Source organism: Gopherus evgoodei, chromosome 1, assembly GCF_007399415.2.
Source record: "Gopherus evgoodei ecotype Sinaloan lineage chromosome 1, rGopEvg1_v1.p, whole genome shotgun sequence".
In the NCBI taxonomy this organism is placed as follows: Eukaryota; Metazoa; Chordata; order Testudines; family Testudinidae; genus Gopherus; species Gopherus evgoodei.
This window is the reverse complement of record NC_044322.1, coordinates 106074583-106102381: the sequence shown is the minus strand read 5'-3', so window position 1 is coordinate 106102381 and position 27799 is coordinate 106074583. Positions and strand designations below refer to the sequence as shown.

At 39.5% G+C, this 27799-nt stretch overlaps 1 protein-coding gene across 3 annotated transcripts in view; it reads right to left on the bottom strand.

Moving 5' to 3' along the window:
• The window catches only part of MYO16 (myosin XVI), a 623763-nt gene that overhangs the window by 325634 nt on the left and 270330 nt on the right, over positions 1-27799 (bottom strand). For all 3 annotated transcript variants that reach the window (XM_030568459.1, XM_030568449.1, XM_030568467.1), the window contains exons 6-7: positions 19999-20123; positions 11414-11539 (exon numbers count right to left, since the gene is read on the bottom strand). In XM_030568459.1, the coding sequence (XP_030424319.1) occupies positions 11414-11539; positions 19999-20123 (251 nt within the window). The remainder of the gene's footprint in view (positions 1-11413; positions 11540-19998; positions 20124-27799) is intronic.

The window sequence follows — 27799 nt, the reverse complement described above, 5'->3', positions numbered from 1 at the left end:
AAATGCTGAATTTGATGGGACTAAATAGCAGTTCAATTTATGCAATTAAGCTAATTAATGAAAATTAATCAAAAAGATATTTAGGTGCAAATATACAGGAATCAATATTTAACCCAGCGAAATGTGTATAGTGAATACACAAAGAGGTGGGGGGAAAGTGTTAAAGGACTGCTATTTCATAGGTAAACTTTTGAAAAAGATACACGTAGTACAAAATCAGGAATTCCCTAAAAAAGAGGAGCTAGACAAGTTACAAAGTCATACAAAGCTTTGGTAAGCTTTTGGTAAGCTCAGAGAGCTGATAGGTAAGGTCCCATGGGAATCAAGACTGAGAGGAAAAACAACTGAGGAAAGTTGGCAGTTTTTCAAAGGGACACTATTAAGGGCCCAAAAGCAAGCTATTCTGATGGGTAGGAAAGATAGAAAATGTGGCAAAAGACCACCTTGGCTTAACCACGAGATCTTGCGTGACCTACAAAATAAAAAGGCGTCATATAAAAAATGGAAACTAGGTCAGATCACGAAGGATGAATATAGGCAAACAACACAGGAATGCAGGGGCAAGATTAGAAAGGCAAAGGCACAAAATGAGCTCAAACTAGCTATGGGAGTAAAGGGAAACAGGAAGACTTTTTATCAATACATTAGAAGCAAGAGGAAGACTAAGGACAGGGTAGGCCCACTGCTCAGTGAGGAGGGAGAAAAAGTAACAGGAAACTTGGAAATGGCAGAGATTCTTAATGACTTCTTTGTTTCGGTCTTCACTGAGAAGTCTGAAGGAATGTCTAACATAGTGAATGCTTATGGGAAGGGGGTAGGTTTAGAAGATAAAATAAAAAAAGAGCAAGTTAAAAATCACTTAGAAAAGTTAGATGCCTGCAAGTCACTAGGGCCTCATGAAATGCATCCTAGAATACTCAAGGAGTTAATAGAGGAGGTATCTAAGCTTCTAGCTATTATCTTTGGAAAGTCATGGGAAAGGGGAGAGATTCCAGAAGACTTGAAAAGGGCAAATATAGTGCCCATCTATAAAAAGGGAAATAAAAACAACCCAGGAAACTACAGACCAGTTAGTTTAACTTCTGTGCCAGAGAAGATAATGGAGCAAATAATTAAAGAAATCATCTGCAAACACTTGGAAGGTGGTAAGGTGATAGGGACTAGCCAGCATGGATTTGTAAAGAACAAATCATGTCAAACCAATCTGATAGCTTTCTTTGATAGGATAACGAGCCTTGTGGATAAGGGAGAAGCGGTGGATTTGGTATACCTAGACTTTAGTAAGGCATTTGGTATGGTCTAGCATGATATCCTTATCGATAAACTAGGCAAATACAATTTAAATGGGGCTACTATAAGGTGGGTGCATAACTGGCTGGATAACCATACTCAGAGAGTAGTTATTAATGGCTTCCAATCCTGCTGGAAACGTATAACAAGTGGGGTTCTGCAGGGGTCTGTTTTGGGACTGGCTCTGTTCAATATCTTCATCAAAGACTTAGATGTTGGCATAGAAAGTATGCTTATTAAGTTTGCGGACGATACCAAACTGGGAGGGATTGCAACTGCTTTGGAGGACAGGATCAAAATTCAAAATGATCTGGACAAATTGGAGAAATGGTCTGAGTTAAACAGGATGAAGTTCAATAAAGACAAATGCAAAGTGCTCCACTTAGGAAGGAACAATCAGTTTCACACATACAGAATGGGAAGAGACTGTCTAGGAAGGAGTATGGCAGAAAGAGATCTAGGGGTCATAGTGGACCACGAGCTAAATATGAGTCAACAGTGTGATACTGTTGCAAAAAAAGCAAACGTGTTTCTGGGATGCATTAACAGGTGTGTTGTAAACAAGACAGGAGAAGTCATTCTTCCACTCCACTCTGCGCTGGTTAGGCCTCAACTGGAGTATTGTGTCCAGTTCTGGGCACCGCATTTCAAGAAAGATGTGGAGAAATTGGAGAGAGTCCAGAGAAGAGCAACAAGAATGATTAAAGGTCTTGAGAACATGACCTATGAAGGAAGGCTGAAAGAATTGGGTTTCTTTAGTTTGGAAAAGAGAAGACTGAGAGGGGGCATGATAGCAGTTTTCAGGTATCTAAAAGGGTGTCATCAGGAAGAGGGAGAAAACTTGTTCACCTTAGCCTCTAACGATAGAATAAGAAGCAATGGGCTTAAACTGCAGCAAGGGAGATTTAGGTTGGACATTAGAAAAAAGTTCCTAACTGTCAGGGTATAAATTGCCTAGGGAGGTTGTGGAATCTCCTTCTCTGGAGATATTTAGGAGTAGGTTAGATAAATGTCTATCAGGGATGGTCTAGACAGTATTTGGTCCTGCCATGAGGGCAGGGGACTGGACTTGATGACCTCTCAAGGTCCCTTCCAGTCCTAGAGTCTATGAATCTATGAATCTATGAAAGTTTTCAAGCTTTCTTCTTATAAACCACGCCTGCAAGTGCACTTTGTAGTGGCGTTCTCAGTAAAGTATGGAGAACTTCTATTTAACAACTGTATTATTCTAATTTAACTTCATACAAGTGTTGCCAACTTTCACAGCTTTATTATGAGTTTCTGATATTTGGTGAGCCTCAGCTTCTGGAGTTTCATGATTATGTGAGAATCTCAGCTTGCATTTTCAAAAATAAGCATCTTTCCAGCCATGATGGTTGCAGGGAAAAGCTTGAAAATATGAACCGTAGAGGTCAGAAGCAATAGGTCAAATAAATAAAAAGACAAATAAAAAGGAAACTCATATTTATTTAATTTCATTTATTTATTTATTAAATCTCATGATTTTTTTAGGGCCTGACTCATAATTTTTGAATGTGTGGGACTGACAATACTACAGTAACTGGAGTCTGTTGTTATGTGCAACATCCTGATCTGTCCAAGGCAGTGGATGATTTTTATTCCTATATTCCTATGTAAAAGTGACAGCAGCTCCACACATACTGTATATACACCCACTGACAGACTGACGTACCCATGTGGGTACTTTTTTCTCTTGTTTTTTAATATTTGGACAAGCACTGTTTTAATCCATTTTATGTAGTATGTTTAGCAGTGACTATAATATATTTTACACTGTTTTTCCATAAGAACATCAGACATTCTTCAGGTATGCATGGACTTATCAGTGTCTGATATTTCTTCTCTGGAAGTTATATACAACATACATGTTTGGTTTTGCTAATAGTGATACTAGTTAAAGATATTAACTCTTGTTTCATCAAGTGTGCATATACTATTTTATCATTTGCTTTACTTCTAAGCAAGGTGAAAAAAAGCTCTCTGTGCCATAGATTCTAAGCCACATGCAACAGGTGGGCACATTAGACCTGTTGGCATGCATTACACCATACCTCACTGTTTCTGTATCCTGACTGAAACTTGGCGACCAAAAATATCATCTACTGACAGCTTTCACTATAAACTGTTTGAGGGTGGTTTCATGAAACATTGCCAACAATCTGCCTTGTTAGGATTTTGGTACCACTGTGTGGAAATGCCATAGTATACAGTAACTCTTTATTGTGCATTCGCCTTTTGGAGTTTAATAGTATTTAAATTTTGCTTTATTCTACACATTCATAGAACCCTCTAATATACATAGAAAAGGCAATAGCAACAGAAGGTCTTATTCAGACTCTGATGACATTTCTTTTGCAGTAACAGGAAGCTCAAGCAATATAGAAAATCTGAGATTATAGATCACCTATGGAGAGTTTTATACCTTTAGTGCAACTGGGTTAATACTTCGCTTCCATGTTTTTCATATGGTTTAGTTCTGATGTTATAGTGATAAGATACTAGCTTCAAAGCCTTTTTTTTTGTAATCTAGCAGCATTCATCCATTTTCAGCTCAAGATTTTTAATGAGGTTCACAGTCTTTTTAATCTTTAATCACTGTAAACGTCTTCACATACAGCAGCTCATGCAATTTGCTCATCTTAAATTTTAAACAAGATGATGCTTTCTTTCCTTTTCTTTTCTTTTAACTATGGTTAACTAGCATAGTCTCTATTTTATTAAGGCTGTAACAGAGATTGCTTTTTCACTCCCATCTGGCATGTTATATGATATGCCTAAACATAAAACTTTGTTTAAAAAAAGAGTTATGGTTGAAAACATACTTGAGTAGAGACCAGTTATTACCGTGAAACAATATAATACTTCCTTTACAAAAATACTATCTTCAAAAAAAGTCTGGAAAGGAACTAACCATCCAGTTTTTTCTATTTTTTAACCCTTCATCGTTCATTATCACATCAACCTACCTACACAATCTATACATTTGTTCTCCTTAAACTTTGCAAAAATACATGCCAGAGTCAAAATAAATTACAGGATTTTTCACCCTACTTACCCACCTTTTTGTTTTTTTGATTTTTTGTTTTGTTTGTTTTTTTAGCAAGGGTCAAAAGTTTAAAGAGGGTTGGCTTGTAGGGTCCACAGGGCAGGAGTCCTATGCTCCAATAGGTCATATGAGTCTCACAAAATCAAGTATCAGAGAAGTAGCCTTGTTAGTCTGGATCTGTAAAAAGCAACAAAGAGTCCTGTGGCACCTTATAGACTAGCAGATGCATTGGAGCATGAGCTTTCATGGGTGATGCATCTGATGAAGTGGGTATTCACCCACGAAAGCTTATGCTCCAATACATCTGTTAGTTATAAAGTGCCACAGGACTCTTTGCCACAAAATTAAGGCTCCTGATCTTAATGACGTCTATAGTATGGGAGATATGAGAGCAGTGTGGAGAGTTATACTTGGTTGAGATAAGGGTTAGTGAAAGGTGGAGGAGAATAGAGGGGATGAGGAGAATCTTCAATGCACATGGAAAACTTTAAGCCCTTTTATATCTACAGACTCGTAAGTTTTTAAGGTTGTTAATGTGGATCTGACTCTGTCTTTCGTTGACCCACTTTATGTTTCACCCCACTTCCAAACCTTCTCTAATCCTCTGCAGCCACATGAGAATAAAAAGCTAGGCAATTAGGCAAAAGCATGGCAGAAAAGGGATAGATAATAAGACAGAAAATATCATATCGCCTCTATATGAATCTATGGTATGCCCACATCTTGCATACTGCATGCAGATGAGGTTGCCCCATCTCCAAAAATATATATATTGGAATTGGAAAAGGACTACAGAAAAGGACTACAAAAATGATTAAGGATATGGAACAGTTTCCATATGAGAAGAGATTAATAAGACTGAGACTTTTCAGCTTGGAAAAGAGATGACTAAAGGGGGATATGACAGAGGTCTATAAAATCATGACTGGTGTGGAGAAGGTAAATAAAAGGAAGTATTATTTACTTCTCATAACACAAGAACTTGGGGTCACCAAATAAAATTAATAGGCAGCAGGTTTTAAACAAACAAAATCAAGTATTTCTTCACATAACGCACAGTCAACCTGTGAACTTTTTGCCAGAGGATGTTGTGAAGGCCAAGATTATAACAGGGTTTAAAAAAGGACTAGATAAAATCATGAAGGATAGGTCCATCAAATGCTATTAGCAGTAACTTGGAGCCAGGGCCAGCTACAGGCCCCAGCATGCCAAGCATATGCTTGGGGCGGCATGCCACGTGGGGCGCTCTGCCGGTTGCTGGGAGGGTGGCAGGCGGCTCTGGTAGACCTCCTGCAGGCGTCCCTGCGGAGGGTCCGCTGGTCCCGCGGCTCCAGTGGAGCATCCGCAGGCATGACTGTGGGAGGTCCACCAGAGCCGAGGGACCAGCAGACCCTTTGCAGCCACGTCTGCGGGACATCCACCAGAGCCGCGGGACTGGCGAGTGGCAGAGCGCCCCCTGCGGCGTGCCGCCATGCTTGAGGTGGCAAAATGGCTAGAGTGGGCCTGCTTGGAGCTAGTGGTTCTCTTAATCATTTTGCCTGGCATCTTCAAAGATAGAAGATGGGACAGGAGCTAGGTGGCACACCACAAACGGGACAGGATTAATAGACCACGAGGCAGCAGAGGGGTGAAGGGGTGGAGATCATTTCACTTTTCTGAAGAAGGCAACAATACATAGGGGTTGGTTTACTGCCAATCTGTCTTGAACCATCCTATAGCGTTCAGTTCACAGAGACCACTGTGGAGAAAACTGCAGGATTCCCATACAGAGTTCTAGTCCTGAATTATTCAATTCTATGTTGTGAGGGAAAAAAACATTTAGGTCTTTGTGGACAGCATAATGAAGATATAAAAAAGATTAGAGCACAGTGGTCCAAAATGTGAATTGAGCCATAGAAAATTATTCAGGATATATTCAAATGTTATATCAATTGACAGTGTTTCCTAATTTTGAACATGCAATTAAATTTAGGTCACTGGATCTAAAAAACAAAAACAGAATAGGTTTGGAAAAGATTATACAGAGATAGAAAAAAGTAATGAATGAGAGAATAGAGCCCTCCAAGTTACCCTAATCCATAATGCAGGGTGAACATGAACTAAAAAATCTACATATTTAAAAATACAATATATTTTTAAATAAAATGTTCAGTTAACTTGTGGAACTCATTGCTGCAGCACATTATGGAGTTAAACAGCTAGTAGGATTCAAAGAAATATTAAATTGTTTTATGAATAAGAATAGCATTTGTAAGCAGAACAGAAAGGACAGAATTTGACAGGCTGTCAATCAATGTGACAATATGATTGGATAAGGTCATGGTAGGGTACTGTAAAATTAGATGTTTTGTGAAGGTTTAAGGTTTTCTTCTTAAGCATCCATCATTGCCATGATCACAGACAGGATACGGAACTAGAAGGCCCATCTGTCCTTTCTGATATGTTCCCAGAAAGCACAATGGAAAGAAGCCTTTAAGAAGAATTTCCAAGGTAACAGGTCTATGTTAGTCTAATATAGGTAAAATTCAGATTGAGTTATGCAAATACTTTTCAAAACATGAGAGAATCATAAACACAGAACATTGAGGACTTCTGTGTGCACATTCAAGGATTAACTATGCATGTTATGACTACACTACCATATTTCAAAGTTTTTGTTTTTCTCATGTCTAAATTGAACTGACTCATCCATTTAGATTCTAGGCTGCTATAAAATTAGCTTATCACCCCCTGGAATGATATTGCTATTCTCATTGTAAACACAAATGGTAATAAACATATATCAAGCCAGAACCAAATGTGTTTGTATACAGATCATAAAAGAGCAGTATGCTGCTCACACACAGAGATTTATCACTCACATGAGTTTTCTAAGTGAGACTTTTAAACAAAACCAACGGTTAACATGTATTACAGAGCCCATTCCAAGAGGGTAGAGTTGTAAAGATTACATTATAACATTTATTCAGCTCATTCCAGGAAATGCTGCTATTAATACATTTTATTGCTAATCATAAACTTATTTCCCCTCAAAATTATTTGCAGTTGAGGCATATTAACCACGGAAGGTATTTTATGTGGGGTTGTCCTTAAACTGATATATTTCTCAAAATGTCATCAATACTCATAAAACATCACATTACACAGAGGAAAAAAACATTTATAATAAAGCACTCAGTACAGATCACTAAATATCAGATGCATATAAATTCATACTGAGGGTAAAAGCTGTTTCAAAACATCATAAGAATGATTAAAAAAAAAACAAACAACCACCCCTGATTGCTTATCCATAGGGTGAAATATTTCCCTCAACTTCTAATGAGACTTTCTTAACAAAGCAATTTAAAGATGATTTGCTTGTAACCTCTTAGGAACAGAACCCACACTGGGTCATTGTTATCTGTTAAGTCAAAATGGTAAGTTATCCATGGTGTTAATAAGATAATATATTCAAAGTTGTATTGTTCATTAACTATGCATGGGAAAAGTGAATGTGCTTTATTTGTTAACGGCAGTGAGTGTCAGTGCAGAATTCCTCATTTGTTGCTGTTCACAGATATCTGGGGACAGGGACCATTTTTTGTCATATGTTCGTACAGTACTTAGTATAATGGGGTGAGACTCCTGGGTACTACCACAATAAATAATAATAATTCCTTTGGAGTTATATGTGAGAGGATTGGGGACCTTGCAAAAAGCTAGAGCTGAAAATTGTGTGTTCTTAAAGTCAGATAATTTATTCCCCAGTTTACGAAATTCTGGAAAACCATTATGTTTGCATTTCTTTTCTTTCCAATGCCTATAAATTAAATTTCTCTGAGATGTATTTGAGCATATGTTTAGAACTAAACACTCTCCACTGTACACAGCCCAAACAAATGGGCCGTGAGCTGCAATGGCCTATACAGGATAGAATTCTCCACCCTAGGCTGTGGGGAGGAAGTGGAGCTGGTCTCTGAATGAATCCCACCTCCTTCCTCGGGCTTCAGAGCCCAAGCTCCAGACAGAACCTGAATGTCTACACAGCTGTTTCTAGCATTGTGGAGTGAGCCCTGCAAGCTAAAGTCTATAGACCCGGTCTCCAAGATTTGCCGCTACGGGTTTTAGAAGGCAATGTAGATGTACCCAGGGATGCAGTAGCCATCATAGCTGCTATGCAATGCTCTCAATACCCTGTGCAATGCTGCTGTGTATGCCACCACACAGATCAAAACGACATGCCCACCCAACTTATCTACAGGGAGCCTCTGCAGAGCACTGCTTTGTAATAAACATATGGGTTTCCCACAACTAGCTCCTTCTCCCTGTAGCAGATTCCCACCATTTCCAGTAAGGTGATGACTTTCGGTGATCTGCACTTGGACTGCAGGGTTCGTTCTTCAGAAAGTGTTCTCATTGTTTTTTCTGCACAATATCCTTTAACTTCCCCCCCCCCCCCCGCCCAAGCAAATTAAGGCATCAGAAAACAGAAAACAATATAAAATGAGACAAATCAACAGTGACAAACGAGACAAATCAGAATTACCACACAAAATCCTCATTCATGAGCCATTTACAAACAAATACTTGTTCAGGTGAAAAATGGCTTATTCTGAGAGAGGAAATTTGGCTATGAATTTACCCTTTCAAAAATATTCAAATATAGTGCAACCCTATGCACATAAATCCCAGTGATCTTTGAACCTAAGTATTGGAAAAAACTATTCAACTACTAATACATATGGTCACAGAGTTACAAGTATAATATATCTCAGAAGTAAAGGTTAATATTTTAAATTGAAGAATTAATTAGTCTCAAGTTCACTGTTTTACCTGACTACTAATTTGCTTCTTGCCGCAAAGGATATTATTTGTTTGAACAAAGAGGGAAAAGGAGATGTCAGAAGCCATTTACATTGTGAAAATGAGAACACAAACAGAACATGCACTGTAAGTTAATAAGCAACAAAACTTTAATCAATGTGTAATTCTGTATAATAAATCTTCTCTCGGAATGTTTCTGGAAATTTGGAGATAGATTATATAGCAAGTGAGGGCATTAACGTAGGTGCACAATCTGTCAGATCAACTCTTTCATATATTTGTGATAAGTAATTGAATTGCATTTACAAAAATAATCCTGTCTTTGTAATTTTTTGGAACTGGTTAGGTGCTTAAAACGCAATCTGAAAATCTAGTCCAAAATGTGAAGAATACTGCAACAGAAAGGGCTTTTTTAAATGAAATAAGCATCATAGTCTTTCCTAGCCTAGAAATTAGAAGAATGTTTTTTTTAAATAAATTGAACCCATTGTAAACAGTCTTATGTCCTAAAGAGTCAATTGTCTACCTTTCATATTTCATATTTCATCACTCATAAGCTTAGCGGTGTAAGTACATATAAATAATTGACATATCCATATCACTGAAACAGAAAAAAAGAGTTTTCTGCTTCTATCAAAGACCGGATAGAGGTTGAACTATACTTGAGGCACTGAATTATCTCCACTGACTTTTAGTAATATAATACTCATAACTTCTTTTCTTAGCTTTTATATAGTGCTTTATATTTTCAGTTTCTTGTACATATATTTCTTTATCAATCTTCGCAGTATTACCATACCACATGCACATAGCATTATTTCCATTTTACAGGTGGGGTAGCTGAGGAAACAAGTTTAAAAAACATCTAAGAATTTCAAGTGCCCAAACTGAGAGACACTTAGGTGTCCAAAGGTTGAGCTTCAAATTCTAGTTGACACTTTTGAAAATTTGGTCTAAATGTCTTTGCTGATAGTCACACAATGAGTCAGTGTCAGAACCAGGATTAGAATTAAGAAGTTTCTGACTCCCAGTAGGCCACATGGATTTTTATTTATAGTTATTGAATAAACTTTATAAAAATAACAATTAGAAATGTGAACATGTCTAACCCCTGAATTATGTATATAAGAGCATAGCTCTCTCCAACCAAAAGTGTTGGAACTGGGCATTAGAAACGGGATAAAATATAGAAAAGAAATGTGGTTTTCTAGCTATATTTCAAACCATATTCTGTCTGGCTATACCTCTGCACCTTCCTGCTTCCCCCCAGCCACCATACCCTAGACACAGCTACTGCCAAGATTGCTCCCAGCAGAAGCAGAATAATCCAAACAGGGGTAGCTGTATAGTAATGGACCAGGAGGATTTACACTATAAGACAGAAGACACTTCCCATGAGTCCTAAATCCAGACCAGAACACCCTTTCGCATTTCAATAAATAGAGGGCTCACTGAATGCCAATTTTGGAAGCTTATGAGGAAGCCAGGTTTGGAATGTATCAATTGTGTTGCTGGTCCTCCCATGGATCCTCGTTTGCTATGTAGCTTTGTCTTGACTAAACTCTAGTCCAAGGGTCAGCAACCTTTCAGAAGTGCTGTGCCGAGTCTTCATTTATTCACTCTAATTTAAGGTTTCATGTGCCGGTAATACATTTTAATGTTTTTAGAACGTCTCTCTCTATAAGTCTATAATATATATCTAAACTATTGCTGTATGCAAAGTAAATAAGCTTTTTAAAATGTTTAAGAAGCTTCATTTAAAATTAAATTAAAATGCAGAGTTCCCCCCACACCCGCCAGACTGGTGACCAGGACCCGGGCACTGAGTGCCACTGAAAATCAGCTTGTGTGCCGCCTTCAGCACGTGTGCCATAGGTTGCCTAGCCCTGCTCTAGTCCATGGCATCAAAGTATGATGTTTGCAACAAAATATAAAGCACAAATGTTTGTTTTGGCTTCCCCCCCAAAAAATTCAATGTAAATATAATTTTTGCTGATATAATTATTTTTTTTACTGAGGACAGCAAGTTGTCTTTAAATGGCCTGTATCAGGTTAATAGTTTTATGATATTTATTTTCAAGTGATGCCTGAATTATTATATGTTTTTGTTATTTTATGCTCTATTTACCTAACCAAAACTATGTTCTTCTTTAATACATTAAAATATTCCCATTTAAAAATGCTCACTACTGAAAAAGGAGGCTACAACATACACTGAAAAGACATGCAGGAAAAAAAATCAAACTTTACCTGTCCATATTTTGCAGCCAAATGCAGAGGGGTCCAGTACTGATTATCCACAACATTGACATCAGCACCATGATCCAGGATCAGAGATGCCACATCCTTGTACCCATTTGCACAGGCTATGTGCAGCTGTGAATAATACAAAAGCAGGGTATTATTTTAAAGACTTTCACAAGACATATGTGATTAGCAGACATTTTAACTTGCCCAAAAGTTTAACTTGTGGAGAGGAAGAAATACTCTTCTTTCAAAACAGGGCAAATTATGAAAATGAGAATGCAAAACCTGTGTTTGAGAACAATATTCCAAACATTGCAGAAAACCAGTTTGATCAGAGGTTTTCAGTGGTTAGAAATTAAAGCAGGAAATATCAGAACGAAGGACAATTCCAGCCAATCAGCATCAAGTGTTGCATTAATGATCTAGTCTGACCTAGACTCTGGTCTTATTTATCATTTTCATCCTTCCTTTTCTGTTCACTTCATGTTTCCTACCTTTGCCCTCAATCCTAGGCACCTGCACAGGTTCTATGAGCCCAGGCAAATTCATACCTTCCAACAGAGCTTGGTTCATGGCCTAATTTACTTTTGTCCCAGTTTTAAAATCTCAGTTGGGAGATGATGGTACTTTACTGCTCCCAATTTAATTTATTAACACGCAATGACGCTAAGCTCATTAGCTTTGCAGAAGTTATGCTGGGGAAATCATAGTCACAGAACAAAGCCTCTATGATTTTACTCCACTGTGATTTTTTTTCTTTTTCTGGTCTCACCTCCCTGCATGTTTTAATGTTTAAAAGATTAGAACTGGGACTCTTGACTAGCCAGTTCCATGATATATTAAAGAATAAAAATTATAACTGAGCTGAGCGATTGAGATGCTAGTGAAACCACTGTCATCTTGAGCAGCAAAGAGAGTATGGGATGAGGTGTTAAAGAATGGGGCAGAAGGGGAAAGATGAAGCTCAGAAAATAGCCTTACTCGCTAAAGGTTAATTTTGGAAACCAGAAGTTAAACTATACAATTTTTTGTTTCAATGCCTGGCTCCTGCGTGTGTTCTGTACATTATTTTCATTACAGATGGAGAACAGTAATTAAAACAAATACGATATAAAATCAGACAAGTATATACAGACACACAAAAGCTAACCAACATGAAAGAGGCTGTAGGATAATGAAAATACTAGAAACTAAATGGATGAATAGACAAAAGTTGAATAGAAGATACTGTATCATGGATAATCTGCCATTAGGGATTCCTCCTGGAAATTCAGTTTTTATGCATGGAGAATAAGAACATGTATTATCATGAGGGATATACTTCAAATGTCCCAAATGATTCAGGTTAAGAAATTGTCCAGATTACCAATCAGTGGTATTTGTTCTCAAGCTGATATTTTCTATGGGTCCAAGCATCCACCTCTGATTCCATAAGCAAATGTCAGAGAAACCGGGGGGCTTTATCCTGGAGATGTGGGAAAGGAGCAGTACAAAATAACTGTCCTTTCCACAGCCACAAAGAATCACTTCTGCCAGACCTCCATGGAACCAGGATTCAAAAAGATTCTGGGCAAACTGGACTAAAGAGAGAAGGGGAAAAACCACTGTATGTGGCCTTGTCCTCTACCGAGGCAATAGAAATTCAACTGATATCTTTTCCTGAGTTATTTCTGCCTGAAGCAACATTAAATGTGGCAGGTATGGAAGAGGGCTGCACTCAGGATTGTAATGGCTGCCTACTGGCAAAAAGGCTCCTGCAGTTACCCTGTGCAAGAGATGAGTGGGCCCAGGGTAGATGCACAGAGGGGCCAACCCTTAGCAAGGCTGGGACTGGATGCTCTCTTTCCCACTTATTTCTTCTTCAGCTATGTCTATAATTTATATAGATAGTTTCCATTGAGACCATCATAGATATAGAGCTATATCAGAGCTTTTCTGCGGAAAGGTCTCCCATCAAAAAACACAGTTTTGTCAAAACGGAGGGCTTTTTGGTGGGAAAATGCCAATTTCAGTGAAAAGTTTTGATTTCCCCAGGGAAAATGAGAAAACAAAAATTAAATTTTGTTTTGACTTAAAATGTGGTTTTGACCTTTTGCTTAAAACAAAACAAAACAAAACAAAACTATACTGTATGTCAAAATGTCAATTAGGAATGAAAACTGTCACTTTGAATTGGCTTAAAACTTCACTAGGGAAAACCAACACTTTTTGACTAAAACATTTTAAACAAAGATTTTTCATTTTGCCAACTCACAAGCTTTTTCTCTATGTACATGCACACACATATTTATATTCATACATATGTATATATAGGTGGCTTGAGTTACTCCTTGGGAGCCCTACCAACACAGGCTGCCAGAGATGTGCCAAATCAGGAAGTAAAAGATTTGGATAATGAATGTGCAGAACTACACATTATTTCCTAATGTACTGCGGTTTGCCTGGCACTCATAGTGCCTTTTTCCAGACTTGCAGTTTTCACATTGCTGCTGAGAAGTGTTGCCTGAATATTTAAAAGAAAGTTATATCACTCATGGGATGCCGTTATACTAGGCTGCTCTGATAAATATCAGAGCAGCCTAGTATAACAGCATCCCATGAGTGATATAACTTTGGTTTAGATGCAGACTAAACTATGGTTTAGATGCAGACTGTCATCCTGATGATAGGTTTATCTCCTTGGTACACCTAACTGTCATGGAAGAGGGAATTTATTTGTGCCCAGCTTCTAACTATGACTGACATTACAACTCCAGGCACGAAAACCATTCAGTGAACATAAAATGTATTCAGTTGCTTATACACAGAAAAAAATGAGAGTGTGGGAAACAACAGCATTACAAAAAAAAAAGAGACTTGCTGCAATCTTATTAATTCACATCTTGTAAAAGCTTTTTAGTTTTCCCTTGCATTTCAAACCATTTACGTCTCAGTCATGAAATACAGAGACTCTGGATCATATCACCATGAAACAGGCTTCCTTTTGCGAGCCAGAAATGGGATCTTTGCAATTGTCTCTGTATAGATAGGTTTATCAGGTAGAGCAAAAAGCCCATTGCCAGAATCTTTTGACACAGACTGGCTGACTCCATATTAATGAACGGGGAGGAAATCAGTCTAACACAGTCTGTTGCTGAAACGTGCCTTTTGGATATTTTATCTCCCAGATCACAAAACAAAGGCTTTGCATAACATAAATCCCCAACAAAAGAAAAAATAGTCCACTCTGTATCTATTTGCTGTCAGACAACAAATGCAGTTCAGAAATCAAAGTCCAAATAAACAACATTCAAACACAAATATCCCTATGATGGGGCAGCGGGGTGCACTGGGATGTAAAAGGTTAAAGCCACCCTGGGGAGGCTGTGTGGGAGGCAGCCAATAAGGAAAAGGTTTGTAGTGCCAGCCAATGAGGGAAAGGTTTGTTGGAGGAGCCAATCAGGGCCAGGCTGGCCCGTATAAGAAAGGGCTGCTGAGCAAAGCAGAAGCAGTCACTCCCTGGAGTTTGTGGGAGGAGGACTGGCTGCTTAGAGGGCTGGAGCACCATATACAGAGCAGTGCTGGGCAGGGTCAACAGAACAAAAGAAAGCTCCAGGCTGATGGCTACCAAACTGAGGCCTTGATACAAAAGCAGAAGAGAAGTTCTGAGGAAGTGGCCTGGGAAGGAGATGGTAGAGTTGGAGGAGGGGCCGCACATGGCTGCCGGCTACAGGGTCCTTGGGTTAGGGCCTGGAGTAGCCGGAAGGCCTGGGCTTCTCCCTGCCACCACCCTTACCCCCAGTGGCCATTAAGGGAAGTGGCCAATGCATGGACTGCAGTCTGCCACTGAGATGAGTGGCTAGAACTACAACTCTAGATTGCCACTGAGGCAAGTGATTAGACTGAGGATTGTTGATCCCCCCCCGAAAGGGGGAAAGAATGGAGTGGTGCACAGCCAGAGGGCTGTGTCTGTAAGAGAACAATGTGGTCTGGGGAGCGATGGAGAGATGCATAGACAGGAGTGATGACAGGTGAAAAAACACCTGAGGAGAGTGCACTGACAACCCTGAGCTAATTCCCAGGACAGCCAGCAGGAGGTGCCGTGGTGGTGAGTCAAACACTGTCACAATCCCCTTTTGCCATGTTTCAAGAGCCAGTCAGATTCCAGTTTGTGCAATAAACTAAAAGATGGATTCTCTAAACCTTCTCTTTTTATAGTACATATTCTTCATAATAAAATAGAGGTTAGTTACTGTAACTGGAGGTACTTCAAGATGTGTGGTACCTATCTGTATTCTACACATGGGTATGCATGCATGCCGTGCGCCCAAACCCAGAAGTTCTTCAAAGTAGTGTCTGTTGACCCACATGTGTACAGAAGCTTCTCTTGTGCTCCTGACAGGGAGTATAATAGGTGATGTGGGTCAACACCTCTCCATTTCCCCTTCTTACTGCAATCCTACAGGATCCAGAACAAAGGGGAAGAAGGGTGGGTAGTGGAATACAGATGGGGACCACACATCTTCAAGAACCTCCAGTTCCAGTATGTAACTTAAATTTCTAATTTAAGTGCTGGTCCCCATGCATATTCCACAAGTGGGTGATTAGCTGGCAGTGTTCAGAGTGTGGGAGGGTGCAAGGAAGCTGGTAGCAGAGATGCTTGTAGTACGGCCACTCCTTTAGCCTGCAGCTTGAGTGAGAGAGTAGTGTAATGTGAAGGTGTGGACAGAACTCCAAGTTGCCACTCTGCAGATGTCTTGTAGCAGAACATCCTATAAGGATGCCATGGAGGCCACTTGTGCTCACGTGGAGTGAGCTGTAATACCCCCAGAAGGGGGAAGGTGACCAGTGAGCTCCCCACCCTGTAAGGGAGGTGTCTGTCAAAATAATGGCCTTCGGTATGGGAGGGTTGAAGGGAGTTCCCATCATGACCTTGTGTGGGTTGGATCACCATACAAGGAAGATGAGAACTCCAGTAGGAACAGTGACACTGGAGTTGATGTGATCTCTGCTTGGTTGGTAGATCAAGTGGAACCAAGCTTGCAGACATCTCAAGTGGAGTCTGACGAATGGTGTCCTGTAGCTGTATGTAGCCATGTGGCCTGGTAGAGAAAGACACCTGTGTATCATAGTTTGTGGTCTGCATGTAATGTGTGACATCAAGTTGCTCATTGCATAAAACTTGTCTGTGGGGAGAAATGCTCTCATGGACACTAAGTCCAGTATCACCCCTATAAAATTTATTGTCTTTCAGGAGTACAAAACAGACTTTTCTTTGTTTATGCAACCCCCTAAGGTGGTAAGAAGGTGCCAAAGAAACTTTATTTCTAACATGACTTCTTGACAAGACCAGCCTACAAGGAGACAATTGTCCAGCTATAGGAACACCATATATCCCCTGTGTCATATTTGAGCAGCTACCAGGGTAAACACTTTAATTAATACCTTGGGTGCCATAGCCAGTCCAAAGGGGAGAACAGAAAACAGGTAGTGCCCTTGACCAACCATGAAGTGAAGGAATTTCCTGTGATATGGGTGAATATCTATGTGAAAATATGTGCTCACCATGTCGAGAACTGTGAGCCACATTCCTTCCTGCAGGAAGACCATTATAGATGCTAGCATAATCATCCTAAATTTCAGCTTTCAAATATAGATGTTGAGTTGCCAAAGGTCCAGGATGGGTCTCCACCCTCTGTCTTTTTGGGGGGATTAGGAACTATGGGGAATAGAACTCTCTCCTTTGATATTCAGGCAGGATGTATTCTAGCACTCTTTGGTGAAAGAGGGATTCCTCCTCTTGTTGAAGAATTAGTTGATGAGAGTGGTTTCCAGAGGGTGATCAGTGACGGGGCTTGTGAGGAGGATAGGAAAGAAACTCTACAGAGTATCACTGATGTGTAATCTCCAGAATCCAACTGTCCATGTTGATCTTGTTGAGGTGTGGGCAAAGAAAGTAAGATGGCCTCCAAAGATGACAGGGGAAGGAGTAGGTAGCATCTGTGGTGGTGCCTCTGCCTCAACCTTTATCTCAAAATTGGCCCTGGGCCTGCAGCTGTGAGTAGGCAGAATATGTGGCAGTGCAAGGAGCTGGGAAAGGGGACTTCTTAGTCCTTTGCTATTTACATGGAGGCTTGGATGGATGCTGGTAACGTGGAGCATGTGAAGGGGATGCCTGTAACCTAGAGGACTGTCTCTGGTGTCTCCTCCTGGGGGCTGGAATGCAAATCCCTATGGATCACAGTGTGGCTCATGAGTCCTTTAGAGAGCAAAGAGACTCGTCTGTCTTCTTCTTAAGGAGATTGGACACATTGAAAGGAAAGTCTTGAATGGTGTTTTGAACTTCTCTAGGAAAGCATGACAATTGGAGTCAGGAGTCCCTTCATATGATGAATCCTGTGGCCAAACTTCTAGAAGCCTTATCTTTGGAGTCCTAAAGAGCTACCTTCACCACCAATCTTTCCTTGTCTATAAAAGACTGGAATTGGGCTAAGCCTTTCATGGGGAGTTTATCTTTGAAGTCTGCAAGGCTGCTGTAGGTATTAAAATTATATTTAGCTATTAGAGATTGGTAACTATGTATGCAAAATTGCAGACATGAGGAAGAGAATACCTTCCTCTCAAGAAAGCCCTGTCTCTTTTGGCCCTTTTCTGTAGGGGTGGATTTCTGGTAGTGCAACCAACTTCTTTTCATGGCTGCATATCACTAGAGAGTTAGAGCCGGGGTGGGGGAAAAAAGGAAGTCAGCTCCTTTAGGAGGAACAAAATAATGCCCCTTTGGTGTAGGGACACTGATGCTAGTAAAAGCAGCAAAGAATCCTGTGGCACCTTATAGACTAACAGACGTTTTGGAGCATGAGCTTTCATGGGTGAATACATGCATCTGAGGAAGTGGGTATTCACCCATGAAAGCTCATGCTCGAAAATGTCTGTTAGTCTATAAGGTGCCACAGGATTCTTTGCTGCTTTTACAGATCCAGACTAACATGGCTACCCCTCTGATACTTGACATGATGCTAGTGTGTGCCAAATTCTTCTGGCCAGTTCCAAGATAGCCTCGTTAATTGGAAGGGCTATTTTGGTCAGTCCTTGTGGCTGTAAAATGTCCAAGAATTGGGGGTTCTGAACCTCTTCCAGCAGGATCTGTAAATCATCAGCGACAGGCTAACTACATTATCTAGAGAAGACAAAGAAGCCCCCATTGGAACTGGCAGTACCAGCTCTGGCTCTTCTTCTTCTTTGTACACCAATAGAACCAGATGATGAGAGGGGGGAGGAGAGGAATGGCTCCTGAGAGGGATCCATGCACATGCCCTGGAAGGGCCCTTGGGGCCAAGGACTCCAGTAGGGCCAGAAGAAGAGAATCTGTACCACCTCTCTACGGAGGGTTCATATCCAGAGGGATGATAAGCATAGCCTCTTGACTGTCTATCAGGACTCCTGGGCCTTCTTGGAGATACTATCTCCTCCAGTTCCTTCACTTACGAGGATGGTTCAGTCAGTAGCAGTGGTACCGTCAGTACCAGGGTGTTCCACCCAGTGAGAAAAGCTGCTCCTGGGACATTAAGAATGGTTCCTCCAGAGGGGTAAAGATATCTCTCAAAAGTGAAGGGCCCAAAAGGAGTGGGGACAGCAGATAGGGAAGAAATATGTCCTCTAGTGTTACAAAAGTCTCAGTGCTGCCCAGAGTCTGAGGAGTTCCCATGGGAGCACCAGAAGGATTCAGCTCATCCATCACAGTCGGTTGTACTTTGATGCTTCCTAACCTGCACTGGAAGATGGGATCAGCAAGAGCCTATTGTTACATTTTGGTCCCGCTGACACTGTCTTATACCTTGCCCTTGAGCCTGAAGGTCTTTGGTGCCAGTTCTGTTGGATCCATACATGACATCTCGACCGACATGGACCAGCTTGGGGAGGAAATGCATTTTTTTATGGACAATCCTCTCCGGGGGTCTGTCCTTGCATCCATGAGAGTGCCCTCTTCTCTCATGGGGAGCCCTGTGCAAGGAGTCTTTAGGCTTCTGTGGCAGAGACTCCACTCCAAGGTTCGTGCTTGGAGGGGTGTTGCTAGTCGGCTGAGTCCAGTATATGGGGCTTTAGCTCAGCCAGAAGTTATGGGTCAACCAGAAGTTAATCACTGGGTGAAATTCTAGGGCCTGTGTTATGCAGGAGGTCATATAATCATGGCTTGAAAATCTGTTCCCATCACTCAAATGTCCAAGGGCTCATATAGATGCATAACTACAGTGTACATGAAGTTTTCAAAACTATGACTGAGTAAGAAACATGTCGTTATGAAATAGATGTAATAATACTCTACTTTAAAATGCCAAATATCTTACAAACCAGTAACTAGATCCTACTTTATGTAGAGTGTAGGCACACTGATTTCCATGGATCTGCACAGACACACAAGTGGGGCCATCATCCCCCATCCTGCAACTGTCTCTTTATAGGCAGACCCTTCTACCTGCACAGAGCCCCACTGAAGCCCAAAGCCTTAGACCTCAACTTGCAAATATTTATGCATTTCTTTGGGACTACCCATGAAAGAAAAGTGAAGCAAATGCACGTTCACAGGATTCAGAGCTGAATCAACAGCTTACCAGTGTAACCCCTTTATCGTTCTTCTGATTCACATTCCCTCCAGCCAATATAAGTTGCTTAACATCTGCAAGCATTGTCATAGGTCTCTGAATCTTCATCTGGCGCAGTGAGTTCAGATCCACACCTGTGCAGAAGAAAATAAAACATTTAAAGAAAAAAGGCTAAAATCTTCCATTTTACTCAGACCTTCACCTGCAAATGTTTATTTTGTTTTGGTCTATTGATTGATAGGCACTGAATGAACAGGATGAAGGGCAGGTCTAAATGTTCACTTACAAATGCCTCAGTTGTATAATGTCAGAGAAGATTATTCTTCAAGTGCATGGGCCTGAGTCTTCACATCAGTGTACATCAGGAATAATGCCACTAATGACCATGAAGTTGGTAAGGTGTAAAATTGGTGCAAATGAGAGGAGAATTAGGCCTGATCTCTGCCCTGAAGAGCTTTCAGTAGGAAAAGGGCAAAACTAGGGTGGTGAAAGAAGTGTGTGACAAGACCCTGCCATTTTGGCGCACCCCGCTCAAAAATGGGGGGGAAAAGAACAGTGGGTTTAGACCTATAAGAGATGCTTTAAAATATCATCCAGGATCAGTTGCTAGCTGAACCAATAAAAATTGGTCCCCCAGTGGCTTGGAGGGTCAGGAGTGGGCAAAAGCCAATCAGGCCCAGCATGCAAGGTAAAAATGGCTGTCTGCTGCCTTCCTCCAGGGGGCAGTTCTGGAGAAGCTGGGAGAAGGGAGGAAGGATCTTCCCCATCTTAACCCTGTCTCATCAGGGTCTAACACTGACTACCCCTTTTGACAGTCAGCGAAATACTGTTTTGTTCATATTGCAGAACTTCAAGCCCAGACGGCCATCTCAAGTTGGGTATCAGTTTGCCTGATGTAAAATGAAAGGGAGCTAGCTTTATGAGACACTCCACTGGTTCAGGTGAATCCATGACAAGGTACAACAAAACTGTTCAGTGATGAAGTTGGCAATTAGTTACATTTTGATAATACAATATTCAATCAATATACAAGGTCTGATTCTCCACAGCTCTGCACCTTCTATGGTCATTTATACCTACAAAAATAAAATATGAAATGAGCATAAAATGTTACTCTTCTGACAAGGTAATGTTTTAACCCAATTTGCAAGGGTGTAAATGGCTATACTACATGTAAGGCTGGGGTGAATCAGGCCCATTATTTCTTCCTACCATCCTGATCCACAGGCTGTCTCATGTTCTAAGTTTTATTTGCATGCCGATATTCAAATACTTCCAAATCAGGTGTGGAGTGCTAGGAGTATTAATATTAAAAGCCACATTCACTAATTCATGCGTTTATACATCTTTCTCTCCTCACAGCCACTGCAGGACAGTACTGTTAAAAAGAAATATAAAACTAAACTGAAGGAAATTAAACTGCTGTACTGGGAAAATAAATCTCATATGTGGGCAAATCCTGTAATCCTACATCAACATAACTCCCAGTTAAAAAAAATAAATCTAGAATTAAACATCACACAAGAGCCTTTATTTTAACCTCGGGTTTATTTTTCACAATGAAAGTAAATTGATCCTGGTTTTTTTTTCCTCTCTCTCTCTCACTATATATAGACATTTTAATGAAGACGTTAGCTTCTGTTTTGTTTTTCAATGTTTATGAAGAGTACAAAAATAAATTGCCTACCCTTCTTTCCTTACTCACTTAAATAGCCCCATTGAACTCAACTGGGCCTCAAACTTGCCCTCATGGATAGCTGTTTATGGATGAGGGCCCTGGACTACTCATGAAAGTCAAGAAAAATTTGACACAAAGGTATGAGCAATTGTAACTGTGGAACTCAGCACATGTACTATTATTTTATTAGCATTTGGAAACACTGCTCCAACTAAGAATCTTTAACCATATTCTTTTCATATATCCATTTTTATAGAGTTTTATGCTGCTGCTATTTTAATTCACATTGGCCTCAAGCTTGATATGAAGGATGTCAGCACAACTGCCATGTTTTCCTGTACAAAATTTGATATTTGCTAAGATATATAGTTATCTTCATAATCAGAGTTATTGATAGTTAAGAAATGGTTTATGCATGCACTCCTTTTAATTCTAAAAATGAAGAATGAATTTTCACACATAGAATGTAACAGTGTTGTTTGTGGTACTGTATTTTGGCTGCTGCAGCATCTCACTGACTGAAAAGAATGGGATAAATCGGTTAAGTGATGTCTGACATACAGTTTAACACCTAGAGACAAATCATACCAATCTTATTGCAAGTAGTCCTATGGCAGTCAATGAGACTATTTTTGCCATGAGTAAGGTCAGAGGAATTTGGTTCCTTAATGGTGATATTGTGCCAATGAAGAGCAATATGTGCTTACTTCTTATTGACTGACAGTTGTAGACAAGAATGCACTTTTAATTTCATACAGTAGTCAATACAGAATCTATGCATTCTTTCTGTCAGAACAGGGGGGTTTCCTCTACATACAGATTTGCATTTCACAATCACAGATTAAAAGACCTCAATACAATGTGCAGGTACAATCATATCCTATGTACTGTCAATTCCACTTCCTCTTCCCTCTTGCTCTCACCTTTCTCCATCTTGTCTTTTAACAATAGTGACAGATTGTTGTTCACCACCCAAACCACCTTCTTATCCCAATGACTTGACTCTTTAATAAGCACTGAAGCTTAAATAGCCAAACTTTTGTGGGGCCTAAATAAAGTCCAGACCACCACTCACATCACCTCATGGCATTCACTTCAGATGTCTTTCCTTGTAGTTCAACACCCATGTAGATACGCAGACTGAAAAATGTTAGAGGTGAGGGGTAAAACATGAGTGACAGTGATGATGTTTTTTTATTGCAACTGCTCTGTAGTGCAGAGAGTAATTGTGAAAAATTTTCACATCTAATAGGATTGAAATATTTACTACTGAAATTTGAATGTCATTTGTTTCCTCTTCTGCAAGCAATTATAAGTCTATTTCAGAAGGTTGTTAATGGTTATGTGCCTCTCAAGCCCCAATAAAAGTAGCAATACCAATATAAGAAATGTAGCAATAGATAAACAAATACATATACATATCCGCCACTCCAATACCATCAATGCTCCTGGCCCCCAAACAAAAATATTAAGACAGTAATGTTTAGTTACTATAATGCCTCAATGTCTTGCCTTATATAATGTTTAGTAAGGACTAAAGTTAGGGTTGGTGAAAAGTCAGGTTTTTTGTCTTTACAAGTACTCAGGTTAGCTAAGTCTCCTCAGCCTTTGGAAAAACCTAGTTCACACTTGGCATACTGGGAGACTCACCACAGGCATTAGCATGCTCACTCCCCATACTAATAATGTAATACCTTATCCTTATACCTTACAGGGCATGCTTTGAATAATCTTGTATGTTTCAAAAGGGTCCTTGGAAGCATCTTGTGGCTGCAATTTTAACAGTACTCTGGCAGAGGGAGGAAGCAGGAAAATACACTCACCAACTATATATATTCTAAAAGACTCTGTGACAGACTGTATGTACTTCTATGCTCATCCCTTTTATAAAACAATGATAAATTTTGTACCATGTATGCCTTCTGAGGTATCATTTGAAAACTCATAATTCGCTGAACATTGTTGTCCTAGTAAATGATGTGTGGCAATATTGTATGAAAAGCTACAGAATTCCACTGCATAACTTTGTAACCTGTGGACAATTTTAATTCTGGAATTTTCTAACTTTGGAGTGCTTGATTTTTTGCAACCTTAAGATTCTTTTAATATAGTTTTCTGTTTGTATTATATTTTATACACACACACACCTGCTATTTTTATTATTATATACTAAGTGCCAGCTATCTCCATCTGTCCCTGAAGTCATAATTTATTTGCATCAGAATCCAACAGAGGCAAGTCTTGAGGGGAGACTTGTAGGAGGGGAAGAGAGTGGCCTTATAAACCATTTTAGAAGAGGTACATAGATGTTTCTGTAAGAAACTGGAGAGGTGCAAAGATGGGTTGATGTAATCAGAGTAATGGGCAAGGAAGATTATTTTAATTTCCCCACATGCCTAGAATAGGATATGTGTGGCTGAGTTCTGCATTGTGGTTTGGCTTACAATACCCCTTATTATTTGCTCTTCACAAATGGATTTTTGTTCACATAAATATTTGAGGAACGGCTGTTCTTAATTTAAATACTAGACCTTACATATACACTGCGCATGTGGATTCCTTTGTATAGCTTGTATTCATTATTCACTAATCAATCAATGTTATCATCTTGTCTGAGAAATTTTTCATCTAATCAAAGAGCAGAAACAATACCATGTGACTTAGGTAATCAATCAAACCCCATAAAGAATAATCAAAGTGAAGAGTTTGAGAACAACCCCCAGGTTGAAAACTTTTCAGCCAAAATTTTTGTGGATAACAAGTACATGATGAGCAACATGGATCAGTTTGTAAACGATCCACACAGAAAAAATAATCTAAATTAGAGACTCTACTTACAGCTGATAGTTCAATGAGCTGTAGTGCTAACACAGTGATGTTTTATTCACTTCTAATGTGTCTCACGGGAGTATTGTTAGGATTCACTTTTTTAATAAAAAGCTCTTCAAGAGCCTTGCATGAAAGATGCTAGAGCAGTATTATTATCAGCCTCTGAATTGCTCAACTCCAACAATTTCTTTTCAGGAAAACACTTGAGATAATATACTGATTACTTTTTCTCCTTATATGAATTGCAGGAAGAGGGCTTTCCAATGAGACACATTTCAGTATTAGAACATATTATCCAGCATGAATTTTTTGTTTGAAAACAATGATTTTGAATAAAACAAGATTTAGTAATCAATATATTTGTCTGAAAAATGTTCATAATTGGAGCTTTTGTGTGGTGGTATCTTTCCCATAGAAGTCTTCCAGGGTTTTCAGAGCAGACATTTCCAGGTTTCAGGAATGATTTTAGAGGTTTTATTTTTTGACCTTTTTCATTGTGTTCCATTGTCCTTTCAGATGAGCATTTTCTAAACCTCATGGTTCACCTGTCTTTTCTCCTTTGTCTTCTTCACTTCTCAACTTACATTTCCCTGTTCATATTACTTATCCTGCTTTGTTCACTGCTAGTTTTAAAGAAGCCTTAATGCTTATTCGTGGCTTCACTTTTTCTGTCTGATGTCACACTGTGTCTTCAATTCAAACTTCTATGCTAACCATCAGCTTCTTTCTTTAGGATTCTATCTGCTGTTTCAAATCAGAAAAAAAAAAAACCCAGCAGTTCTATCCTCTCTGTTCCAAGACGAATGCAGCTGTAAACTAATTACCACTCCAGTTTGCTTGCATACATTTTGAGAGATTATACTCTACTTTTTGCAAAAACTGGACCTTATTTAGAGTTGGTGTCAGTGGAGTTAAACTACTTAAATGAAGTAACTCTCACATCAGAATTTAGCTCTTTACTTTTTACATTGTGACCTTTAAAGGCCTTTATTTCCAGAGTTCAGGCAGGACTTTAAACACCACCACCGTAACATTCAAAGTACAAGACATATGTATTATAATGTAAGACTTGTTAGGTACATTAAATATCTAATATTAGCCAAGGGCCAATATACTCAAACAATTTCTTTTAGCTAATTAATTGAATAGGAAGTTCTGTTAAAAGTAGGAAAAACTTACATAATGAGACTAAAACATTTATCTTGCACATGTACTGTGTAGAAAGGTATAAGCAACAGTAATCTAGAGGAAGCTAAAACAATTATACGAATAACAAATGCTTTTTTCCTTTTTTTGTTATAGCAGCTTGAGTGTATATATATTCTCATGCAGAAAGATACAAGTTTGTTTTCAGATACACAAGACAGAGTTCAAATTTGTGTTGCCAGTTTTAACAAACTAGTGCTTTGTTTTCTAAGATTATATGATGATGATGATGATGATGCATTTTGGATGCACAATTCTCCTAAAGGCTCAAACCCAAGACACAAAAATATAAAAAGAATTCTCCTATTTTCAGCAACGAATTACACAGCAAATGTGTCTGTCTGTCATGTGTCAAAGATGGAACCAGCAAGTTGCATAATAATTTGCTACTCAGTTCCAGTTTCACCCATTTATAGCTGAGTCATCTCATTGACAAGGCAACTAAATACCATGAAATAAAGTAAGAAATGCAACACTTCCCAAGTATTAATATTTAATTCCATTTAACAGAAAGTCTAAGGGGGGGAGGGATAGCTTAGTGGTTTGAGCATTGGCCTGCTAAACCCAGGGTGGGGAATTCAACCCTTGAGGGGGCCATTTAGGGATCTGGGGCAAAAATCTGTCAAGGATAGTACTTGGTCCTGCTGTGAAGGCAGGGGACTAGACTCAGTAACCTTTCAAAGTCCCTTCCACTTCTATGAGATAAGTACATCTCCATACAATAATACAAAAAAACACATAAAGGTCACCCATATCAGAAATTTACTGTCACCAATTTTACAGGAAAACATTGGGCCTAAGTAAATAGAAGGAACCTGTATGTGAAATGTCAGTAATAATAACATCCCTTTGAAATTTATTTTATCTGTCAACTTTAAACCAGATATTTTTAATGCACCACTGAAACACCAAAGCTTTGTTTTAAAATCAAACATAGACTTCATTCTAAATGAAGATTTTGCTCAAGAAAGGGGACATATTGGCATTCCCAAAGGCTGAAGTCCTCTCTTTATAAAACAAAATGAGCCATACTGTCACAGTGAAAGCTTTCACACACTTCCTAACCAAGACACCTGTCATGAATATAAAGGTAAGGGTGACCACCTTTCTGTATACAGTGCTATGGGGTCTCTCCTGGCCAGAGGCACAAAATCCTCTTACCTGTAAAGGGTTAAGAAGCTCAGGTAACCTACCTGACACTTGACCAAAAGCACCAATAAGGGGACAAGATACTTTCAAATCTGGGGGCTGCAGGGGGAAGGCTTTTTGGTCAGTCTGTTCTGTGTGCTTGCCAGAGACAGATCAAGGAAGCAAGCAATTCAACTCCTATAGAGTTAGTACGTATTTAGCAAGGAAATGCGTTAGTTTACTTTTATTTTGGCTTGTGTTTTCCTTTGTGTCAGAGGGAGGTTTATGCTTGGTTTTGTAACTTTAAGGTTTTGCCTAGAGGGGAGATTCTCTGTGTTCTTGAGTCTTTTGTTATTCTGTAAAGTACTTACCATCCTGATTTTATAGAGGTAATTCTTTTACCTTTTCTTTAATTAAAATTCTTCTTTTAAGAACCTGATTGATTTTTCATTGTTTTAAGATACAAGGGTTTGGGTCTGTCCTCACCTGTACCAATTGGTGAGGATATTATTCTCAAGCCTTTCCAGGAAAGGCAGTGTAGGGGCTTGGGGGGATATTTGGGGAAGGAAGGGCTCCAAGTGGCCCTCCCTAAATGTTTGCTTAAATCACTTGGTGGTGGCAGCGTTACTTAATCCAAGGTATAAGGGGGAAATTTTGCCTTGAAGTTTTTAACCTAAGCTGGTAAAAAATAAGCTTAGGGAGTCTTCATGCAGGTCCCCATATCTGTACCCTAAAGTTCAGAGTGGAGAGGGAACCCTGACAACACCTCAAACCTGCTCTGGAGTGAAAGGGTAGTACTGTGTATGTCAGGAGTTTTCCTGTGTGTGTGGCTGCCCAGGACCCCATACTTTCAGATCTGTTCTGTCAGTATTGCAGTGCAGAACACGTTGAGCACCTCACAGACTTAGTCTGTCATTCACCCTGTGCCTCAGTCCCAAAAGATTGACTTGCCAACCAACCCGCACCACC